At 43.3% G+C, this 20991-nt stretch overlaps 1 protein-coding gene across 26 annotated transcripts in view; it reads right to left on the bottom strand.

The window, feature by feature from the left end:
- Positions 1-20991, bottom strand: part of LOC129821430 (E3 ubiquitin-protein ligase MYCBP2) — a 294275-nt gene that overhangs the window by 159128 nt on the left and 114156 nt on the right. For 18 of the 26 annotated variants that reach the window (XM_055879097.1, XM_055879095.1, XM_055879094.1 and 15 more), the window contains exons 17-19: positions 19768-19878; positions 19103-19198; positions 3082-3201 (exon numbers count right to left, since the gene is read on the bottom strand). In XM_055879097.1, coding sequence (XP_055735072.1) covers positions 3082-3201; positions 19103-19198; positions 19768-19878 — 327 coding nt within the window. The remainder of the gene's footprint in view (positions 1-3081; positions 3202-19102; positions 19199-19767; positions 19879-20991) is intronic. The other 8 variants (XM_055879096.1, XM_055879092.1, XM_055879077.1 and 5 more) reach the window with 4 other exon arrangements.

Below are 20991 nucleotides of genomic sequence, written 5' to 3' on the forward strand. Positions count from 1 at the left end.
GATTCGTGCGTTCTGACCTAACAGCAGCAGTCAAGCAACCAAGCAAACTGGATAATGTTGGCTAGCTTGCTAGCTACTTCCAGACACAAATGAAAGAACATCTTACTCACCCTAGCAAAATGTGGCTAGCTAGACTCTCTTACATGCTGACCAGAACGGACACATCGCATGCGCGAGCGTCACAAAATAAATTTAGAAATCCATGTTATTCAATTATTGCACCCACACTGCTTGCGCGCACCAAGGGCTAAAATAGAAGTGGTTCATATTTCTGACGCAGATCGCGCTGAAAGTCATCTCCTCATTTGTTTATAGAAGCAGGTACCCACGTGCCATCTCCTCATTGGTTATACCCACGTGGGTGATTGAAAGACGAACTTTGTTGCCGGTTGTCGTGGTAATACAATGAAAGTTTACATTCGATCACCATATAAAGTTCAAAGATGAAAAAGCCTGTAAGGAGGAGAGATGACTAGAAACGATTCGGTTGTCCGTTTTATGTGTGGATCAATTGTCGGAGTAGAGGTCCTTGTGCATTTCAGGTAAAATAACAACTCAATGTTTATATCCCAGGACAAATTAGCTAGCAACAGCAAGCTAGCTAAATAGGACAAATTAACATTAGCTAGCAAGTGCAAGCTAAATTGCCATACATGTTTAATGCTTTTCGACCTGTCCCCAAATTAATGTCATTGGTTCAGAGTTTGTTTTGATATTTTAACCTGCGTGTCGTGATCGCGTTTGGTGTGTGTGGGGGGGGAATAAATGTATGCACGATAGCGCACGCGCGCAGCCGGTTTGGGTTCTGTGTTACCCGTATACATGGATGGACGCTTCTCCCTCTGTCACAGACACCATGGTTGCTCTTAGTTTGAAGATGTAATCCGGAGACAGGAGAGCAACACTTATGTAGTTCTACTACGTGATATCTAAAAAAATAAATGCTGCATTAGAAAGGATTACCTAAGCATGCTACATGGCAGACCAATCTCAACTCATCTCTCGGCATGTCCAGCCCACTCATTACCTCAGCCAATCATGGCTAGCGGGAAGGATGATGACTTTTTCCATGGCTAAACCAACTAGGCTCGTAATTTAACAATTTTATTAATATTTACAGGTGGCATACAAGTTTGTTATTAAGGCACACGAAAGTTCCCGTGTTCCAGAAGGCAGTTTTGCCAAAAAACACATTTATTAAAATAAAATAAAGTCCCTGTGAAGTAGTGACGCACGACATACGCCTAGTTTCCTGAAACGAGTCACAAATGACTTGCCGTTACCTTGGATTGTAAAATGTCAACGTCAAAACATATAGATGCAACGGTTGTAAAGATGGGGAGAGGTCTGTCCGTAATAAAGAGATGCTCTGCTTTTTTATACACCACTCTCCAAGTAGGAAGATCTGCAGGCTCCAGTTTTGTCTTATCTTGATCATTGTCTAGTTGTGTGGTCGAGTGCTGCAACGAAAGACCTAGTTAAGCTGCAGGGGCATGTCTTGCTCTTCATTGTAATCAGAGGGCTGATATAAATACTATGCATACTAACACTTCTTATAAGAAACATTCATGCGTTGAAAATCCCAAATTGTTTACATGGTAAACTTACACACAGCTCTGACACACACACGTACCACCAGACATGCCACCATGGGTCTTTTCACAGTCCCCAAATCCAGAACAAATTAAAGAAAGCGTACAGTATTATATAAAGCCATTATTGCACAGAACTCCATCTCATATTACTGAAAAAACTGCAAATCTTGTTTTAAAAAATAAAGCAACACCCCATGGCACAACGCCTCTCCCCTATTCGACCGATATAGTTTGTGTGGATCTATTGATATGTAGACTACGTGAGCCTTTAAAAAAATGTTTTTATATAGTGCTGTCCTTGAGCTGTTCTTGTCTATTAATGTTGTGTATTGTTTCATGTTTTGTGTGGACCCCAGGAAGAGTAGCTGTGGCGTTTGCAACAGCTAATGGGGATCCTAAACAAAATACCCAATAACACTTTGTATTTAGTACAAATCGTCAATTGCTTTGCCACATTTTTTAAAGTATTATTTTAGTGCCTTGTTGCAAAAGGATGCAAGTTTTGGAATAGTTTTATTCTGTACAGGCTTCCTTTAAACTCTGTAATTTAGGTTTGTATTGTGGAGTAACTACAATGTTTTTGATCCATCCTCAGTTTTATAGTATCACTGCTATTAAAGTCTCTAACTTTTTTAAAGTCACAATTGGCCTCAGTGAATTTCTTGAACTGTTTCCTGTATCTTTGTAATGGATGCCTGTATCTTTGTAATAACTAAGTGTATTGATCCCTGGTCTTTGCGGTTGAATCTGTGCTTGAAATTTACCGCTCGACCGAGGGACCTTACAGATAATTGTTTGTGTAGGGTACAAAAAAAAAGAAGACTATTATTGCACATAGTGAGTCAATGCAAATTACTATGTGACTTGTTAAGTTCATTTTTACTCCCAAACGTATTTAGGCTTGCCATAAATGGGTTGAATCCTTGACTCAAGACCTTTCCAGCTTTTCATGTTTAATTAATTTGCAAAAATTAAAATAAACATAATTCCACTTTGACATTATGGGGTATTATGTGTAGGCCAGTGACAAAAAAAATTATCTATTTAATCCATTTTAAATTCAGGATGTAACAACAAAATGTGGAAAAAGTTAGCTATATTATGAACACAACTCATCTGCTGTCAATAGCAGAATATGACTTGAGAGCAATTGTAATGACAGTCCCAAGACAGTCCCTGATTAGCAAGGATTAGTCTGTGTTTAATTTAATTGCGTATTAAAAATACAATTTGATATAATCGTGAGGGATTTTCTCGAGCTTCCTAGAAAAATGCTACCGAGGTAGCAACAGCAACAAAGGGGACGGGGCTCAACGAAGAGTACATTCCTTTAACTATTTTTATTGAAAGACCTTTATGACCTATGGCTATTGTGGCCAGAGGACACTCCTCAAAACAAAGTCTTCCTCTTGTGATCAAACACCACTGAGGAAGAGATCAAAGTGGAAGCAGGAAGTGAGTAATAGGAAGTGTCCGGGAGACCTACCTGAATGGTGGAAGCCGCAGCTAACCTGCACAGCTCTCATCTCGCAGTCGAAGCGCACCGCGCCCGGGGGATAAGTGGTGATCTTACTGGCGTCCTTTTCCCCTCGCTCACTGTTCCCGTCTGCAAAGGCAAACAGGCCATCAGTCAGGTAGACAGAGGGAAGGAGGGAGCAGGGATTAGAGAGAGGGGGGGTTAATAAAGATGGAGAACTCTGTTGGTAGCTTCAGAGATGGGTGTCTCAGGATCGGAGCAACAACAGTCCTGGAGCAAGAAAGAGAGGGAAGCTGGAAGGAGCAAGTCATTCTGAGAAAAAAAAAGGGGAGAAAAGGACAATGAAGTCATGCAAAAAGAAAATAGAAATAAGGTAAAAGCTCTCAAAACCTCAAAGAGCAGGACCTCTCTTTGTGGGAGGACATTTGGTGGGGGGGTTGATTCAAGTTCAATTTCATTGTGACGTATCACTTGCAGGTGCGTTTAACTCCTAACTACTCGGCAACAGGACCCAGAGCTTAGTGATGTTCTTTCCAGCTGCATTTATTTAAAAATGTTCTGTATAAAAGTGTAATGTGAGTTTGGTGTGTCAATGGCTTTCATAGGGGTCCTATTGTTTCAGAGGTCATAATGGTGGGTGAGAGGAACCGGGTGGATGAACGCCCATGCATTAGTGATCATAGAACAGTGTTTCTCAACCCCATTCTATACCAAGAACTGACATGTTATGGTCTTCCTCTTTTTATACTGAACAAAAATATAACATACAACAATTTAAAAGATTTTACTGAGTTTACAGTTCTTATAAAGAAATCAGTCAATTGAAATAAATTAGGCACTAATCTACGAATTTCAAATTAATGGAAATTTAGATATGCATCTTTTGGTCAGACACATAAAAATAAAAAAGCAGGGGTGTGGATCAGAAAGCCAGTCAGTATCTGGTGTGACATCCATTTGCCTCATGCACTGCGACACATTTCAAGATTTAATGTCACATTCACAAGTACAGTGAAATGCCATTCTTGCAAATTCAAAACCCAATAATGCAATAATCAATAACAATGTATTACTAGATTTAAAAAAATTGAGAAATAAGAATGGAAAATATGAAATACAAAGTACATAAGTAAGCATAGTATATACAGGAAATATTTAACAAGTCAGTTCCAATACCATATTTAAATGTGTATACTGGATACTGGAGTGATGGAGGTAAATATGTGTAGGGGTAAGGGGCTTAGGCAACAGGGTATAAGATAAACAGAGTAGCAGTAGCTTGTATGCGAGTGGGTGTGAGGCAGTATAAGATAATGTACATATTATGTGCGAGTGAGAAAATTGAGTGTTTGTGTGTTGGAGTGACAGTGTCTGTGAGTGTGTAGGGCCCTGAGTGTGCATAGAGACAGTGCAAAGATTTAAATAAAAAGGTAAATAAAAGAAAGAAGGTTAACTCCGATAGTCCGTGTATCTATTTAGTTAACTATTTATTCGTCATATTTCTTGAAGCTGTTCAAGAGACTGTTGGTGTCAGGATTGATGCACCGGTACCTCTTGCCATGCAGCAGCAGAGAAAAGTCTTCGGCTTGGGTGGTTGGAGCCTGAATTTTTCAGGCCTTTTCACACTGCCTGATATAGAGGTCCTGGATGGCAGGGAGCCCGGCCCTAGTGATGTACTAACCCTCTGTAGCGCCATGCGATCGAGGGCAAAGCTATTGCCATACCAAGCAGTGATGCAGCCAGTCAAAATGCTCTCAATGGCACAGCTGTAGAACCAATTGAGGATTTGAGGGCCAATGCCACTGTTTCAACCTTCTGAAGGGGAAGAGGCACTTTCGCCCCTTCATCACTACTGTGCGTGTGTTTGGACCATTTTAAGTCCTTAGTTATTTGGACACCGAGGAACATGAAGCTTCCTAGCTGCTCCACTGCCGCCCCGTTAATGTGGATGGGGGCGTGCTTGTCCCCCAGTTTCCTGTAGTCCACGATCAGCTCCTTGGTCTTGCTGACATTGAGGTGTTGTTTCTCTGGCATCACACTGCCAGGTCACTGACCTCCACCCTGTAGGCTGACTCATTCCCCAATGATCAGGCCTACCACCGTTGTGTCGTCAGCGAACTTGATAATGGCATTGGAGTTGTGCGTGGCCACACAGTCCTGGGTGAACAGCACAGGAGGGGACTAAGCACACAACCCTGTGGGATCCCTGTGTTAAGGGTTAGCGTGGCGGAGGTGATGTTGCCTACCCTCACCACCTGGGTTCGGCCCATCAAAAATTCCAGGATTCAGTTGTAGAGGGATGTGTTCAGACACAGAGTCCTAACCTTGGTGACAAGATTGGAGGGGACAATTCTGTAGTCAATGAAAAGCATTCTCCCTTAAGTACTCAAATAAAATACAAATGTATTTGACACGAGTCGAAAACAACAGGTGTAGACAGTACCGTGAAATACTTACAAGCACATAACCAACAATAGAGTAAAGAAAAACACCAACAATAATAGTAACAAATAATTAAAGAGCAGCAGTAAACTAACAATAGTGAGGCTATACAGTCGTGGCAAAAGTTGGACCTAAAGTTGGACCATTTTGGACCTAAACTTGGCGCTTCGGTCCCGCTTGCTGCGCGGTATTAGAGAGAACAGGGGTGGCAGGTGGCCTAGTGGTTAGAGCGTTGGGCCAGTAACCGAGGGGTTGCTAGATCGAATTCCCGAACAGACGCTGTTCCAAGGCCGTCATTGTAATTAAGAATTTGTTCTCAACTGACTTGCCTAGTTAAATAAAGGTTAAATAAAAAATTATAAAAAATAAATAAAAAGGAGTCTATGACTATGGTGGCTGGAGTCTGACAATTTTTAGGGCCTTCCTCTGACACCGCCTGATATAGAGGTCCTGGATGGCCGGAGGTCGAGCAGTTGCCATACCAGGCAGTGATGCAACCAGTCAGGATGCTCTCGATGGTTCAGCTACAGAATTTGAAGATCTGAGGACACATACCAAATATTTTTGGTCTCCTGAGGGGGGATAGGCTTTGTCGTGCCCTCTTCATGACTGTCTTAGTGTGTTTGGACCATGATAGTTTGTTGGTGATGTGGACGCCAAGGAACTTGAAGCTCTCAACCTGTTCCACTACAGCCTGTTGATGAGAATGGGGGCGTGGCTCGGGCCTCCTTTTCCTGAAGTCCACAATCATCTCCTTTGTCTTGATCACATTGAGGGAGAGGTTGTTGTCCTTGCAACACACGGTCAGGTCTCTGATTTCCTCCCTATTGGCTGTCTCATCGTTGTCAGTGATCAGGCCTACCACTGTTGTGTCATGGGCAAACTTAATGGTGGTGTTGGAGTCGTGCCTGGCCATGCAGTCATGAGTGAACAGTGAGCAGACGAGAGGACTGAACACGCATCCCTGAGGGGCCACATTGTTGAGGATCAGCGTGGCGGATGTGTTGTTAACTACCCTTACCACCTGGGGGCGTCCCGTCAGAATTCCAGGATCCAGTTGCCGAGGGAGGTGTTAAGTCCCAGGGTCCTTAGCTTAGGGATGAGCTTTGAGGGCACTACGGTGTTGAATGCTGAGCTGTAGTCAATTAAAAGCATTCTAACATAGGTGTTCCTTTTGGTCCAGGTGTGAAAAGGCAGTGTTGAGTGCAAACGAGATTGCATCATTTGTGGATCTGTTGGGGGGGGGTATGAAAATTGTAGTGGGTCTAGGGTTTCTGGGATAAGGCTGTTGATGTGATCCATGACTAGCCTTTCAAAGCACTTCATGGCTACAGACAGCACTTCATGGCTACAGACACTAACTAAGTTAAACAACGCGAAAAAACAAACAAAATAGCACAGTTGGTGAAGAGTCCATAAAACAGCAGCAATCCTCTCCGGGGCGCCAATATCCCTGTCCTCTTATCTCGGTGGGTGATGAATTGAGATTGTGTCATCTATTAATCTGTTGGGGCAGTACGCAAAATAGAGGGGGTCTAGGGTGGCTGGGATGGTGGAGTTAATGTGTGCCATAACCAGCCTGGCAAAGCACTTCATGAATACAGAAGAGAGCTACAGGGTGGTAGTACTTGTGGCATGAAGCCTTAGAGTTCTTAGGAACCGGAATGATTGTTTAAAAACATGAGGGGATTACAGAATAGGACAAGGAGAGATTGAAAAATGACCATGAATATGCCTACCAGTTGTTCTGCGCATGATCTGAAAACACGCCCTGGAATACCATCGGGACCCGCGGACTAGCAGGTGTTGACCTGATTAAAGACCCTTCTCACGTCGGACTCGGAGACCGAGATCACCCAGTCCTCTGGGTTGGTGACGGCCCGCACACCCAGCTCGATGTTGTAGTAATGAAATCAGAAAATTGAAATAAATGCATTCGGCCCTAATCTATATATTTCACATGACTGGGAATATAGATATGCATCTGTTGGTAACAGATACCCGGGGATCAGAAAACCAGTCAGTATGTGGTGACCACCATTTGCCTCATGCAGAGCATCACAACTCCTTCGCATTGAGTTGATGAGGCTGTTGATTGTGGCCTGTGGAATGTTGTCCCACTCTTCAATGGCTGTGCGAAGTTCCTGGATATGGGCGGGAACATGTTGTCGTACACGTCAAACCAGAGCATCTCAAACATGCTCAATGCGTGACATGTCTGGTGAGTATGCAGGCCATGTCCGGTGAGTATGCAGGCCATTTTCAGCTTTCAGGAATAGTGTACAGATCCTTGTGACATGGGGCTGTGCATTATCATGCTGAAACATGAGGTGATGGCGGTGGTTGAATGGCACAACAATGGGCCGCAAGATCTTGTCACGGTATCGCTGTGCATTCAAATTGCCATCGGTAAAATGCAAATGTGTTTGTTGTCCATAGCTTATGCCTTGCCCATACCATAACCCCACTGCCACCATGGGGCACTCTGTTCACACCGTTAACATAAGCAAACCGCGCTCCCACACAACGTCATTTACGTGGTCTGCGGTTGAGAGGCCGGATGGACCTACTGCCAAATTCTCTAAAACGACATTGGAGGCGGCTTACGGTAGAGCATTCAATTTCCTGGCAACAGCTGTTGTGGACTTTCCTGCAATCAGCATGCCAACTGCAAGCTCCCTCAAAACATCTGTGGCATTGTGTTGTGTGACAAAACTGCACATTTTAGAATGGCCTTTAATTGTCACCAGCGCAAGGTGCACCTGTGTAACAATCATGCTGTTTAGCTTCTTGATATGTCACAACTGTCAGGTGGATGGATTATCTTGGCAAAGGAGAAATGCTCACTAACAGGGACATAAACAAATTTGTGCACAAAATTTGAGAGAAAAACATGTATGGAACCTTTCTGGGATATTTTATTTCAGCTCATGAAACATGGGACCAACAGTTAACATGCTGCATTAATATTTTTGTTCAGTATTTAAATTAACAAATGAACTAACTGCTGGATTAGTCAGCATATACCTCGCAGACTTACGCATGTCCGTTGGACCAGGGTTCAGTAGATGGACACTATAAAAGGAACATTTTCCTTTCGCCTCAAGAGGGGTGCGAATTCGGGTACACGATCACACCCTCTCCCCTCGATGCTTTACCTTTATAACAGCATTATATCCTAGATTTAACTAAGTGACATCCTAAAGAAAATCCATCGTCCCTCAGTCTTTTCTATTCAGTGTCAATACCTACACTCTCAACCTCACAAACATCAACTGTGGGGTGGAAGAGGGAAAGATCCTAGTAGAAAATAATCCTAATGGGTTAACCAGTGTGACATACTAATTTCGATTAAGAATAGTCTCTTTCACATCTTCCATATGCACTTTCGTAGTTTATTGCTTCCAAATATAACCACAGGGCACCGACACCATCTATTTATACCGATTAGTGACTATCCATGGAGGATATTTCAAATGCACCCTGTTCAGATAAAAAACAACTTTGTTCTTTCATTTATGGCTATAAATACTCAATTGAAAGCCTATGCTGACGTCTGGGATGACACGAAATAAGCACAATTGGTGTCAGAAGTCGATCCGTCACATCTTCTCTGACCTACCTATCACATAATTGTCGAGGCGCTATGACCAACGCCTGCTGTTTCACCTGCATCTAATTCTGGTGTCTGACGACGGCCATTGAAAGAAAAATCTACTCTCCTGCTTAGAGATTGCTGTTCGATCGAGTTAAACTGATATTGATTTTTCTTTAACAAAAGTACTGCGTTGCCGTCCAAGGACGAATGAGCCGAAGCAGAAGAACAATTAATGTAATAGACACCCAATTGTTTCTTATTCTCTCTCCCTCGGTTCACCCTTTGTATTGATACTAATGCACCAAAGAAAGAGGAAACCTTTTTAGAAGGGTCTTTGCTGAAAGGGGCAACCTGCAATTCAAACACTTGCAAATCAGACATCGTTTTGGGAAACAGCTGGGTGATGGGGCTGGAGATATGTAACTACTCAAATTCATAGGGCAGCGGATGGATGGAAGGACTAGAATCAAAATTATAGTTTTAACCATGTTTTGAGGCAATATAGTGTTTGTTAACAATTGCATTATTTACAAACATAGGAGTGAAACATGCTTAAATTGTGGGTTCTGATGGGGTTACACAAAACACGAGGCATTTATAAGTTATATTTTTAAAGTAGCAATGGCTATATATCATGAAGTACAAAAAATAAATGTAGTTATGACATTGTCGCAATTACAATTGGCATAATTTAATGGCATTTGAAAAATCAACAATTCAACATGTTGTTAATTGCCTTGACGAAGGTCGATCTTGCATTTGTTCGTCATTATTTTGTTTGTACAGTGCATTCGGAAAGTATTCAGAACCCTTGACCTTGTCTACATTTATTCTAAAATGGATTAAATAGTTTGTTCCTCCCCTCATCAATCCACACACAAAACCCAATAAGTTTTTTACAAACGTTTGCAAATGTATTAAAAATGTAAAACTGAAATACCACATTTACATAAGTATTCAGCCACTTTACTACGTACTTTGTTGAAGCACCGTTGGCAACAATTTCAGCCTGGAGTCCTCTTGGGTAATGCTACAAGCTTGGCACACCTGTATTTGGAGAGTTTCTCCCATTCTTCTATTAAGATCCACTCAAGTTCTGTAGATTGGATGGGGTGAATCGCTACACAGCTATTTTCAGGTCTTTCGAGAGTTGTTCGATCAGGTTCAAGTCCGGACTCTGGCTGGGCCACTCAATGATATTCAGAGACTTGTCCCGAAGCCAATTGTTGTCTTGGCCGGATGCTTAGGGTCATTGTCCTGTTGGAAGGTGAACCTTTGCCCCAGTCTCTGGAGCAGGTTTTCATCAAGGATCTCTCTGTACTATGCTCCATTCATCTTGACTAGTCTCCCAGTCACTGCCGCTGAAAAAAATTCCCACAACATGCTGCCATCACCACGCTTAACTGTTGGGATGGTGTCAGGTTTCCTCCAGACCAGACACTTGGCATTCAGGCCAAATAGTTCAATCTTGATTTCATCAGACCAGAGAATCTAGTTTCTCATGATCAGAGTCCTTTAGGTGCCTTTTGGCAAACTCCAAGCGGACTGACATATGCCTTTTACTTAATGGCTTCCGTCTGGCCACTCTACCATGGGTGTCCTTCTGGAAGGTTCTTCAATCTCCACAGAGGAACTCTACAGCTCTGTCAGAGTGACCATCAGGTCACCTCCCTGACCAAGGCCCTTCTCCCCCCGATTACTAATTTTGTCGGGGTGGCCAGCTCGATTAAGAGTCTTGGTGGTTCCAAACTTCTTCCATTTAAGAACGATGGAGGTCACTGTTCTTGGGGGCCTTCAATGCTGCAGAAATGTTTTGGTACCCTTCCCCAGATCTGAGCAACGACACAATCCTGTCTCTGAGCTCTACAGACAATTCCTTCAAAATCATGCCATGGTTTTTCTCTGACATCCATTGTCAACTGTGGGACCTTATATAGACAGCTGTGTGCTTTTCTAAATCATATCCCATCAATTGGGATATACCACAGGTACCACCACAGGTGTACTCCAATCAAGTTGTAGAAACATCAAGGTTGAACAAAGATATACTTGAGCTCAATTTCGAGTCTTATAGCAAAGGCTCTGAATTTTTATGTAAATCAGGCATTTAAAAAATAATTATATAAATTAGTTTTCGCTTTGTCATTATGGGATATTGTGTGTAGATGAATGAGGAAAACACTTTATTTAAGCAATTTCAGAATAAGGCTGTAACAAAATGTGGAAAAAGTGAAAGGGTCACAAAGTTTGGACGCACCTAATTCAAGGTTTTTTCTTTATTTGTATTATTTTCTACATTGTAGAACAACAGCGAAGGCTGTACATACCTACACGTACGCTACGGTCACAAGACGCAGGTCTCCTAATTGTCACTAGAATTTCTAAGCGAACAGCTGGAGGCAGGGCATTCTCCTATAGAGCTCCATTTTTATGGAATGGTCTGCCTACCCATGTGAGAGACGCAGACTCGGTCTCAACCTTTAAGTCTTTACTGAAGACTCATCTCTTCAGTGGGTCATATGATTGAGTGTAGTCTGGCCCAGGAGTGTGAAGGTGAACGGAAAGGTTCTGGAGCAACGAACCGCCCTTGCTGTCTCTGCCTGGCCGGTTCCCCTCTCTCCACTGGGATTCTCTGCCTCTAACCCTATTACAGGGGCTGAGTCACTGGCTTACTGGAGCTCTTTCATGCCGTCCCTAGGAGGGGTGCGTCACTTGAGTGGGTTGAGTCACTGACGTGATCTTCCTGTCCCCCCCCCTAGGTTGTGCCGTGGCGGAGATCTTTGTGGGCTATACTCGGCCTTGTCTCAGGATGGTAAGTTGGTGGTTGAATATATCCCTCTAGTGGTGTGGGGAGTTATATCTTTCCTGTTTGGTCCTGTCCGGGGGTATCAGCGGATGGGGCCACAGTGTCTCCTGACCCCTCCTGTCTCAGCCACCAGTATTTATGCTGCAGTAGTTTGTCTGTCGGGGGGCTAGGGTCAGTTTGTTATATCTGGAGTACTTCTCCTGTCTTATCCGGTGTCCTGTGTGAATTTAAGTATGCTCTCTCTAATTCTCTCTTTCTTTCTCTCTCTCGGAGGACCTGAGCCCTAGGACCATGCCTCAGGACTACCTGGCATGATGACTCCTTGGCCGTGCTGCTGCTCCAGTTTCAACTGTTCTGCCTGCGGCTATGGAACCCAGACGTGTTACCTGTCCCAGACCTGCTGTTTTCAACTCTCTAGAGACAGCAGGAGCGGTAGAGATACTCTTAATGATCGGCTATGAAAAGCCAACTGACATTTACTCCTGAGGTGCTGACTTGCTGCACCCTTGACAACTACTGTGATTATTATTATTTGACCATGCTGGTCATTTATGAACATTTGAACATCTTGGCCATGTTCTGTTATAATCTCCACCCGGCACAGCCAGAAGAGGACTGGCCACCCCTCATAGCCTGGTTCCTCTCTAGGTTTCTTCCTAGGTTCTGGCCTTTCTAGGGAGTTTTTCCTAGCTACCGTGCTTCTACACCTGCATTGCCTGCTGTTTGGGGTTTTAGGCTGGGTTTCTGTACAGCACTTTGAGTTATCAGCTGATGTAAGGGCTATATAAATAAATTTGATTTGATTTAATGTACTAATCAAAAAAAAGTGTTATTTATATACAATATATTTTATGTTTGAGATTCTTCAAATAGCCACCCGTTGCCTTAATGATAGCTTTGCACAATCTTGGCATTCTCTTAACCAGCACTCTAAGGCATTCCATCTCAACGCAAGAGGCGTCACTACAGTCCCTGGTTCGATACCAGGCTGTATCACATCTGGTCGTGATTGGGAGTACCACAGGGAGGCGCACAATTGGCCCAGCGTCGTCCGGATTTATCTAGAGTAGGCAGTCATTGTAAATAAGAATTTGTTCTTAACTGACTTGCCTAGTTAAATAAAGGTTCAATAAAAACATTTAAATGAGGTAGTAACCTGGAATGCATTTCAATTAACAGGTGAGCCTCCTTAAAAGTAAACTTCTGGAATTTCTTTGTGTTGTGAAAAGGTAGAGTGGTCCATATTATGGAAAGAACAGGTCAAATAAGCAAAGAGAAACAACAGTCCATCATTACTTTAAGACATGAGGTCAGTCAATACTTTCAAGAACTTCGAAAGTTTCTTCAAGTGCAGTTGCAAAAACCATAAAGCGCTATGATGAAACTTGCTCTCGTGAGGACCGCCAAAGGAATGGAAGACCCAGAGTAAGCTCTGCTGCAGAGGATAAGTTCATTTAGTTACCAGGCTCAGAAATTTCAGCCCAAATAAATGCTTCAGAGTTCAACTAACAAACACATCTCAACATCAACTGTTCAGAGGAGACTGTAAATCAGGCCTTCATGGTCAAATTACAGGAAATAAACCACAACTAAAGGACACCAATAAGAAGAGACTTGCTTGGGCCAAGAAACACGAGCAACAGATATTAGACCGGTGGAAATCTGTCCTTTGGTCTGGAATCTAAATTGGGGATTTTTGGTTCCAACCGCTGTGTCTTCATGACACGCGGTGTGGGTGAACGGAAGATCTCTGCATGTATATTTCCAACCGCAAAGAATGGAGGTGTTATGGTGTGGGGGTGCTTTGCTGGTGACACGGTCTGTGATTTATTTAGAATAAAGCTACACTTCAATCTGCAGTGATAGGCCATCCCATCAGGTCTGGGCTCATTTGTTTTTCAAGAGGACAATGACCCAACACACCTCCAGGCTGTGTAAGGGCTATTTACCAAGAAGGAGAGTGATGGAGTGCTGCATCAGATGATCTGGCCTCCACATTCCCTCGACCTCAAACAAATTGAGATGGTTTGGATGAGTCCGACCGCAGAGTGAAGGAAAAGCAGCCAACAAGTGCTCAGCATATGCGGAAAGCATTGCAGGTGATGTTGGTTGAGAGAATGCCAAGAGTGTGCAAAGCTGTCATGAAGGCAACGGGTGGCTATTGATAAATCTCAAATATATTTTGATTTGCTTAACACTTTTTTGGTTACTACAAGATAAAATCACATTTATATGTCACATGTGCCGAATACAGCCGGTGTAGACCTTACAGTGAAATGCTTACCTAATAACTTTTAACCAACAATGCCGTTAAGAAAAATAACTAAAACAACGAAATAAAAGTAACAAATAATGAAAGAGCAGCAGTAAAATAACTATAGGGAGACTATATACAGGGGGTGCCGGTACAGAATCAGTGTGCAGGGTCACCGGTTAGTCGAGGTAATTGAGGAAAAATGTACATGTAGAAAGAGTTATTAAAGTGACTATACAAATTGTCTGGGAAGCCATTTGATTAGATGTTCAGGAGTCTTATGGCTTAGGTGTAGAAGCTGTTTATAAGCCACTTGGACCTAAACGTAGCGCTCCTGTACAGCTTGCCGTGCGGTAGCAGAGAGAACAGTCTATGACTAGGGTGGCAGGAATCTTTGACAGTTTTTAGGGCCTTCCTCTGACACTGCCTGGTATAGAGGTCATGGCAGGAAGCTTGGCCCCAGTGATGTACTGGGCCATTCGCGCTCTGCAGTGCATTGCGGTTGGAGGCCGAACAGTTGCCATACCTGGCAGTGATGCAACCCATCAGGATGCTCTCAATGGTTCAGCTGTTGATTCCATATGTGTTATTTCATAGTTTTGATGTCCTCACTATTATTCTACAGTTGTGGCCAAAAGTTTTGAGAATGACACAAATATTAATTTCCACAAAATGTGCTGCTTTAGTTGTCTTTAGATATTTTTGTCAGATGTTACGATGGAATACTGAAGTATAATTACAAGCATTTCATAAGTGTCAAAGGCTTTTATTGACAATTACATGAAGTTGATGCAGAGAGTCAATATTTTCAGTGTACACCCTTCTTTTTCAAGACCTCTGCAATCCGCCCTGGCATGCTGTCAATTAACTTCTGGGCCACATCCTGACTGATGGCAGCCCATTCTTGCATAATCAATGCTTGGAGTTTGTCCGAATTTGTGGGTTTTAGTTTGTCCACTCGCCTCTTGAGGATTGACCCAAGTTCTCAATGGGATGAAGGTCTTGGGAGTATCCTGGCCATGGACCCAAAATATCTATGTTTTGTTCCCCGAGCCACTTAGTTATCACTTTTGCCTTATGGCAAGGTGCTCCATCATGCTGGAAAAGGAACTGTTAATCACCAAACTGTTCCTGGATAGTTGGGAGAAGTTGCTCTCTGAGGATGTGTTGGTATCCATTATTTATTCATGGCTGTGTTCTTAGTCAAAATTGTGAGTCAGCCCACTCCTTTGGCTGAGAAGCAAACCCACACATGGTCTCAGGATGCTTTACTGTTGGCATGACACAGGACTGATGGTAGCGCTCACCTTGTCTTCTCCGGACAAGCTTTTTTCCGGATGCCCCAAACAATCGGATAGGGGATTCATCAGAGAAAATGACTTTACCCCAGTCTCAGCAGTCCAAACCCTGTACCTTTTGCAGAATATCATTCTGTCCCTGATGTTTTTCCTGGAGAGAAGTGGCTTCTTTGCTGCCCTTCTTGACAGCAGGTCATTCTACAAAAGTCTTTGCCTCACTGTGCGTGCAGATGCACTCACACCTGCCTGCTGCCATTCCTGAGCAAGCTCTGTACTGGTGGTGCCCCGATCCCGCAGCTGAATCAACTTTAGGAGAAGGTCCTGGCGCTTGCAGTACTTTCTTGGGTGCCCTGAAGCTTTCTTCACAACAATTGAACCGCTCTCCTTGAAGTTCTTGATGGTCAGATAAATGATTGATTTAGGTGCAATCATACTGGAAGCGAGATCCTTGCCTGTGAAGCCCTTTTTGTGCTAAGCAATGATAACGGCACGTGTTTCCTTGCAGGTGACCATGGCTGATAGAGGAAGAACAATGAATCCAAGCACCACCCTCCTTTTGAAGCTTCCAGTCTGTTATTCAAACTCAATCAGCATGACAGCGTGATCTCCAGCCTTGTCCTCGTCAACACTCATACCTGTGTTAACAAGAGAATCACTGACATGATGTCAGCTGGTCCTTTTGTGGCAGGGCTGAAATGCAGTGGAAATGTTTTTGGGGGATTCAGTTCATTTGCATGTCAAAGAGGGACTTGGCAACTAATTGCAATTCATCTGATCACTCTCCATAACATTCTAGAGTATATGCAAATTGACATCATACAAACTGAGGCAGCAGACTGTGAAAATTAATGTCTGTGTCATTCTCAAAACTTTTGGCCATGACTGTAAAATGTAAAAAATAGTTTTAAAAGATAAGAAAAACCGTTGAATGAGTAGGTGTTCAAAAGCTTTTGACCGGTAGTTTAGTGTAGTGTATATATACGTTTGGGGTCACTTAGAAATAGACTGACGAGTTTCAGAATTAAGTTCTTTGTTTCTGGCCATTTTGAGCCTGTAATCGAACCCACAAATGCTGATGCTCCAGATACTCAACTAGTCTAAAGGCCAGATTTACTGCTTCTTTAATAAGAACAGTTTTCAACTGTGCTAACATAATTGCAAAAGGGTTTTCTAAAGATCAAGTAGCCGTTTAAAATGCTAAACTTGGATTAACTAACACAACTTGCCATTGGAACACAGGAGTGATGGTTGCTGATAATGGGCCTCTGTAGGCCTACTCAATTTTCCATAATAAATCTGCCGTTTCCAGCTACAATAGTCATGAACAATGTCTACACTGTATTTCTGATCAATTTTATGTTATTTTAATGGACAAAAAAATTGTCTTCTCTTTCAAAAACAAGGACATTGCTAAGTGACCCCAAACCTTTGAACGGTAGAACATATATGTGTGTGTATGTATGTATGTACAGTTGAAGTCGGAAGATTACATACACTTTGGTTGGAGTCATTAAAACTCCTTTTTCAACCACTCCACAAATGTCTAATTAATAAACTATAGTTTTGGCAAGTCGGTTAGGACATCTACTTCGTGCATGACAAGTCATTTTTCCAACAATTGCTTACAGATTATTTCACTTATAACTCAGTGTATCACAATTCCAGTGGGTCAGAAGTTTACATACACTGAGCTGACTGTGCCTTTAAACAGCTTGGAAAATTCCAGAAAATTATGTCATGGCTTTAGAAGATTCTGATAGGCTGATTGACATCATTTGAAACAATTGGAGGTGTACCTGTGGATGTATTTCAAGGCCTACCTTCATACTCAGTGCCTCTTTGCTTGACATCATGGGAAAATCAAAATAAATCAGCCAAGACCTCAGAAAAAATGGTAGACCTCCACAATTCCGGCTCATCCTTGGGAGCAATTTACAAATACCTGAAGGTACCACATGCATCTGTACAAACAATAGTAGGCAAGGATAAACACCATTGGACCACGCAGCCGTCATACCGCTCAGGAAGGAGACGCGTTCTGTCTCCTAGAGATGAACGTACTTTGGTGCGAAAAGTGCAAATCAATCCCAGAACAACAACAAAGGACCTTGCGAAGATGCTGGAGGAAACAGGTACAAAAGTATCTATATTCACAGCAAAACAAGTCCTATATCGACATAACCTGAAAGGCCGCTCAGCAAGGAAGAAGCCACTGCTCCAAACCCGCCATATAAAAAACCAGACTACGGATTGCAACTGCACATGGGGACAAAGATCTAACTTTTTGGAGAAATGTCATCTGGTCTGATTAAACAAAAATAGAACTGTTTGGCCATAATGACCATCGTTATGTTTGGAGGAAAAAGGGGGAGGCTTGCAAGCCGAAGAACACCATCCCAACCGTGAAGCACAGGGGTGGCAGTATCATGTTGTGGGTGTGCTTTGCTGCAGGAGGGACTGGTGCACTTCACAAAATAAATGGCATCATGAGGTGGGAAAATTGTGGATATATTGAAGCAACATCTCAAGACATCAGTCAGGAAGATAAAGCTCGGTCACAAATGGGTCTTCAAACTGGACAATGACCCCAAGCATACTTCCAAAGTTGTGGCAAAATGGCTTAAGGACAAAAAGTCCTGGTATTGGAGTGATCATCACAAAGCCCTGACCTCAATCCTATAGAAAATTTGTGGGCAGAACTGAAAAAGTGTGTGCGAACAAGGAGGCCTACAAACCTGACTCAGTTACACCAGCTCTGTCAGGAGGAATGGGCCAAAATTCACCCAACTTAATGTGGGAAGCTTGTGGAAGGCTACTCGAAACATTTGACCCAAGAAAAACAATTTAAAGGCAATGCTACCAAATACTAATTGAGTGTATGTAAACTTCTGACCCATTGGGAATGTGATGAAAGAAATAAAAGCTGAAATAAATAATTCTCTACTATTTTTCTGACATTTCATTCTTAAAATAAAGTGGTGATCCTAACTGACCTAAGACAGGGAATTTTTACTAGGATTAAATGCATTTGTCTAAGGTTATGTAAACTTCCGACTTCAACTGTGTATCATAATAATGCAAAATCAGCTTTATGCTGAGAGCCCAGTGTTTCTTCTACTATTACTTGAGCGAGACGCCCTGGCCTGATCCCAGACCTGTTTGTGTGTATGTTTGGGCTAAACAGCAGATTTGGGATCTGGCGAAGGAGGATGGTCTACGGTAGTTAAGCTCAACTGGTTTTGCCTCGGGACCCAAATTGAAAAAGGGGTTCTCAGTCACCGACCCTTTAACTATACTGAAGAAAAATTATTCAGAAATCAGTTTAATGTATTTGGCTAAGTTGTATGTAAACTTCCGACTTCAACTGTGTGTGTGTGTGTGTGTGCACGCACACATAGATATATATCTATACACACACATCACATATACATATATCCACACACACATAATTATGATCCGGTGTAGATATGTCTTACTTTTCAAGTGAGAGAGAGAGAGGAGAGAACGGGTGGGCGGGCGGCTGTGTAAACGTGCTGGACAGCCGGTTTGGTGGGGTGTGAGACAGACCAAAGAGGGGCGGGGCGGTGCCCGTTTGAGTTAAGGATAGTGAATTGGAAGACCGGCTGTTGTACCTGTGTGCTTGTCCCGCTTAAGCCTTAGGGGTCTGAGTCTGACTAGGGCCTGCTCACGCTGGTTCATTAATATGGGGCCGGGGAAAACAATGCGGCCTGGGAGGGAGAAAGAAACTTTCACATGCATGGACACAGCAGGGTGACAGATTGGGAGAGATACACAATTGTCACACTGCAGCATAACAACTACTAAAACAATAGCACAACACACTGCACAATCACAAATACACAAGCCAAGGGGAAAAAATCACAAGGGCACAATACTGAAATTTGGGAAACACAAACATAGCAAGGACAAGGTCAGAGTACTGTCTTTCCATGCCTGTATTGTTTATGGCCCCACCCAGGTCACTGCACCCATCAACACAAACACCAACCACCAAACTCACACTAGCAAACACTCACACCCTCCCCTTGTCACTAATCCCCATCCCCTACTCACTATTCCCTCCTAGTCGTTGACTTTTTGGCTTTTCTCCTCCCCAATCACACAAACACCTTCCACTCTCCCCTAATCTCCTATCCCCTAGACCCTATTCCCTACCGCGTTGTCCCCATCCCCTTCTATCCCATATTTCGTCCCTGGCTTCAGCCTTTTCTCCATCCCAAACACAAACCTAACCCTATACACTATACCGTATCCCCTATCAAATCCTTGCCCGTACCTCGTCCCTCCTCCAGCCGGTGTCGGCGGTTGATGCGCTGACGTTTCTCCTCCTGCCGGATCTGGATGTGCTCCTCGATGTTGACTCCTGGGGGAGGGGGGACAGGCACAGCTGAAACACACACCGCCCCGCGGGAGAGAGAGAACCAGGTGGAGGAGGAGAGACAGAGACAACACACAACGTGGATGAATGGAGGGAGGAGACGACGACATGGAGAAGCGATGCATCTTCACATAGGATAGAATGACGCAAACCCATTGCCTTGAAACTGACATGAGGTCAGTTTATTGTTTCATTAGCCTCGACATCCTAACAAAATCACGCTAAATTGTTAAACATTACCGATTTAGTCTGGAATCCGCCAATAGAGGCTCTTGGCCTGGTAAAAAAAAGTCCTATCAAAAATGATGGGCTGGTTGGTCTGATGATGTGATCCACTTACAAATACATTTCATACAAAACCCCTCATTTCAGATGAATACAAATGGACAAAACGTCCGGGGGTCTCGTTGGACGGGGCCACAGTGTCTCCCGACCCCTCCTGTCTCAGCCTCCAGTATCTATGCTGCAGTAGTTTATGTGTCGGGGGGCTAGGGCCAGTCTATAATATTTGGAGTATTTCTCCTGTCTTATCCGGTGTCCTGTGTGAATTTAAGTATGCTCTCTCTAATTCTCTATTCCTCTCTCGGAGGACCTGAGCCCTAGGACCATGCCTCGGGACTACTTGGCCTGATGACTCCTTGCTGTCCCCAGTCCACCTGGCCATGCTGCTGCTCCAGTTTCAACTGTTCTGCATGCGGCTATGGAACCCTGACCTGTTCACCGGACGTGCTACCTGTCCCAGACCTGCTGATACTCTGAATGATCACCTATGAAAAGCCAACTGACATTTACTCCTGAGGTGCTGAACTGTTGCACCCTCGACAACCACAGTGATTAATATTATTTGACAATGCTGGTCATCTATGAACATTAACATCTTAGCCATGTTCTGTTATAATCTCCAAAGGGCACAGCCATAAGCCTGGTTCCTCTCTAGGTTTCTTCCAAGGTTCTGGCCTTTCATGGGAGTTTTTCCTAGCCACAGTGCTTCTACACCTGCATTGCTTGCTGTTTGGGGTTTTAGGCTGGGTTTCTGTATAGCACTTTGAGATATCAGCTGATGTAAGAAGGGCTTTATAAATACATTTGATTGATTAAATGATGGCAATGCCAGACTGGATT

Source organism: Salvelinus fontinalis, chromosome 23, assembly GCF_029448725.1.
Source record: "Salvelinus fontinalis isolate EN_2023a chromosome 23, ASM2944872v1, whole genome shotgun sequence".
NCBI classification, from domain to species: Eukaryota; Metazoa; Chordata; class Actinopteri; order Salmoniformes; family Salmonidae; genus Salvelinus; species Salvelinus fontinalis.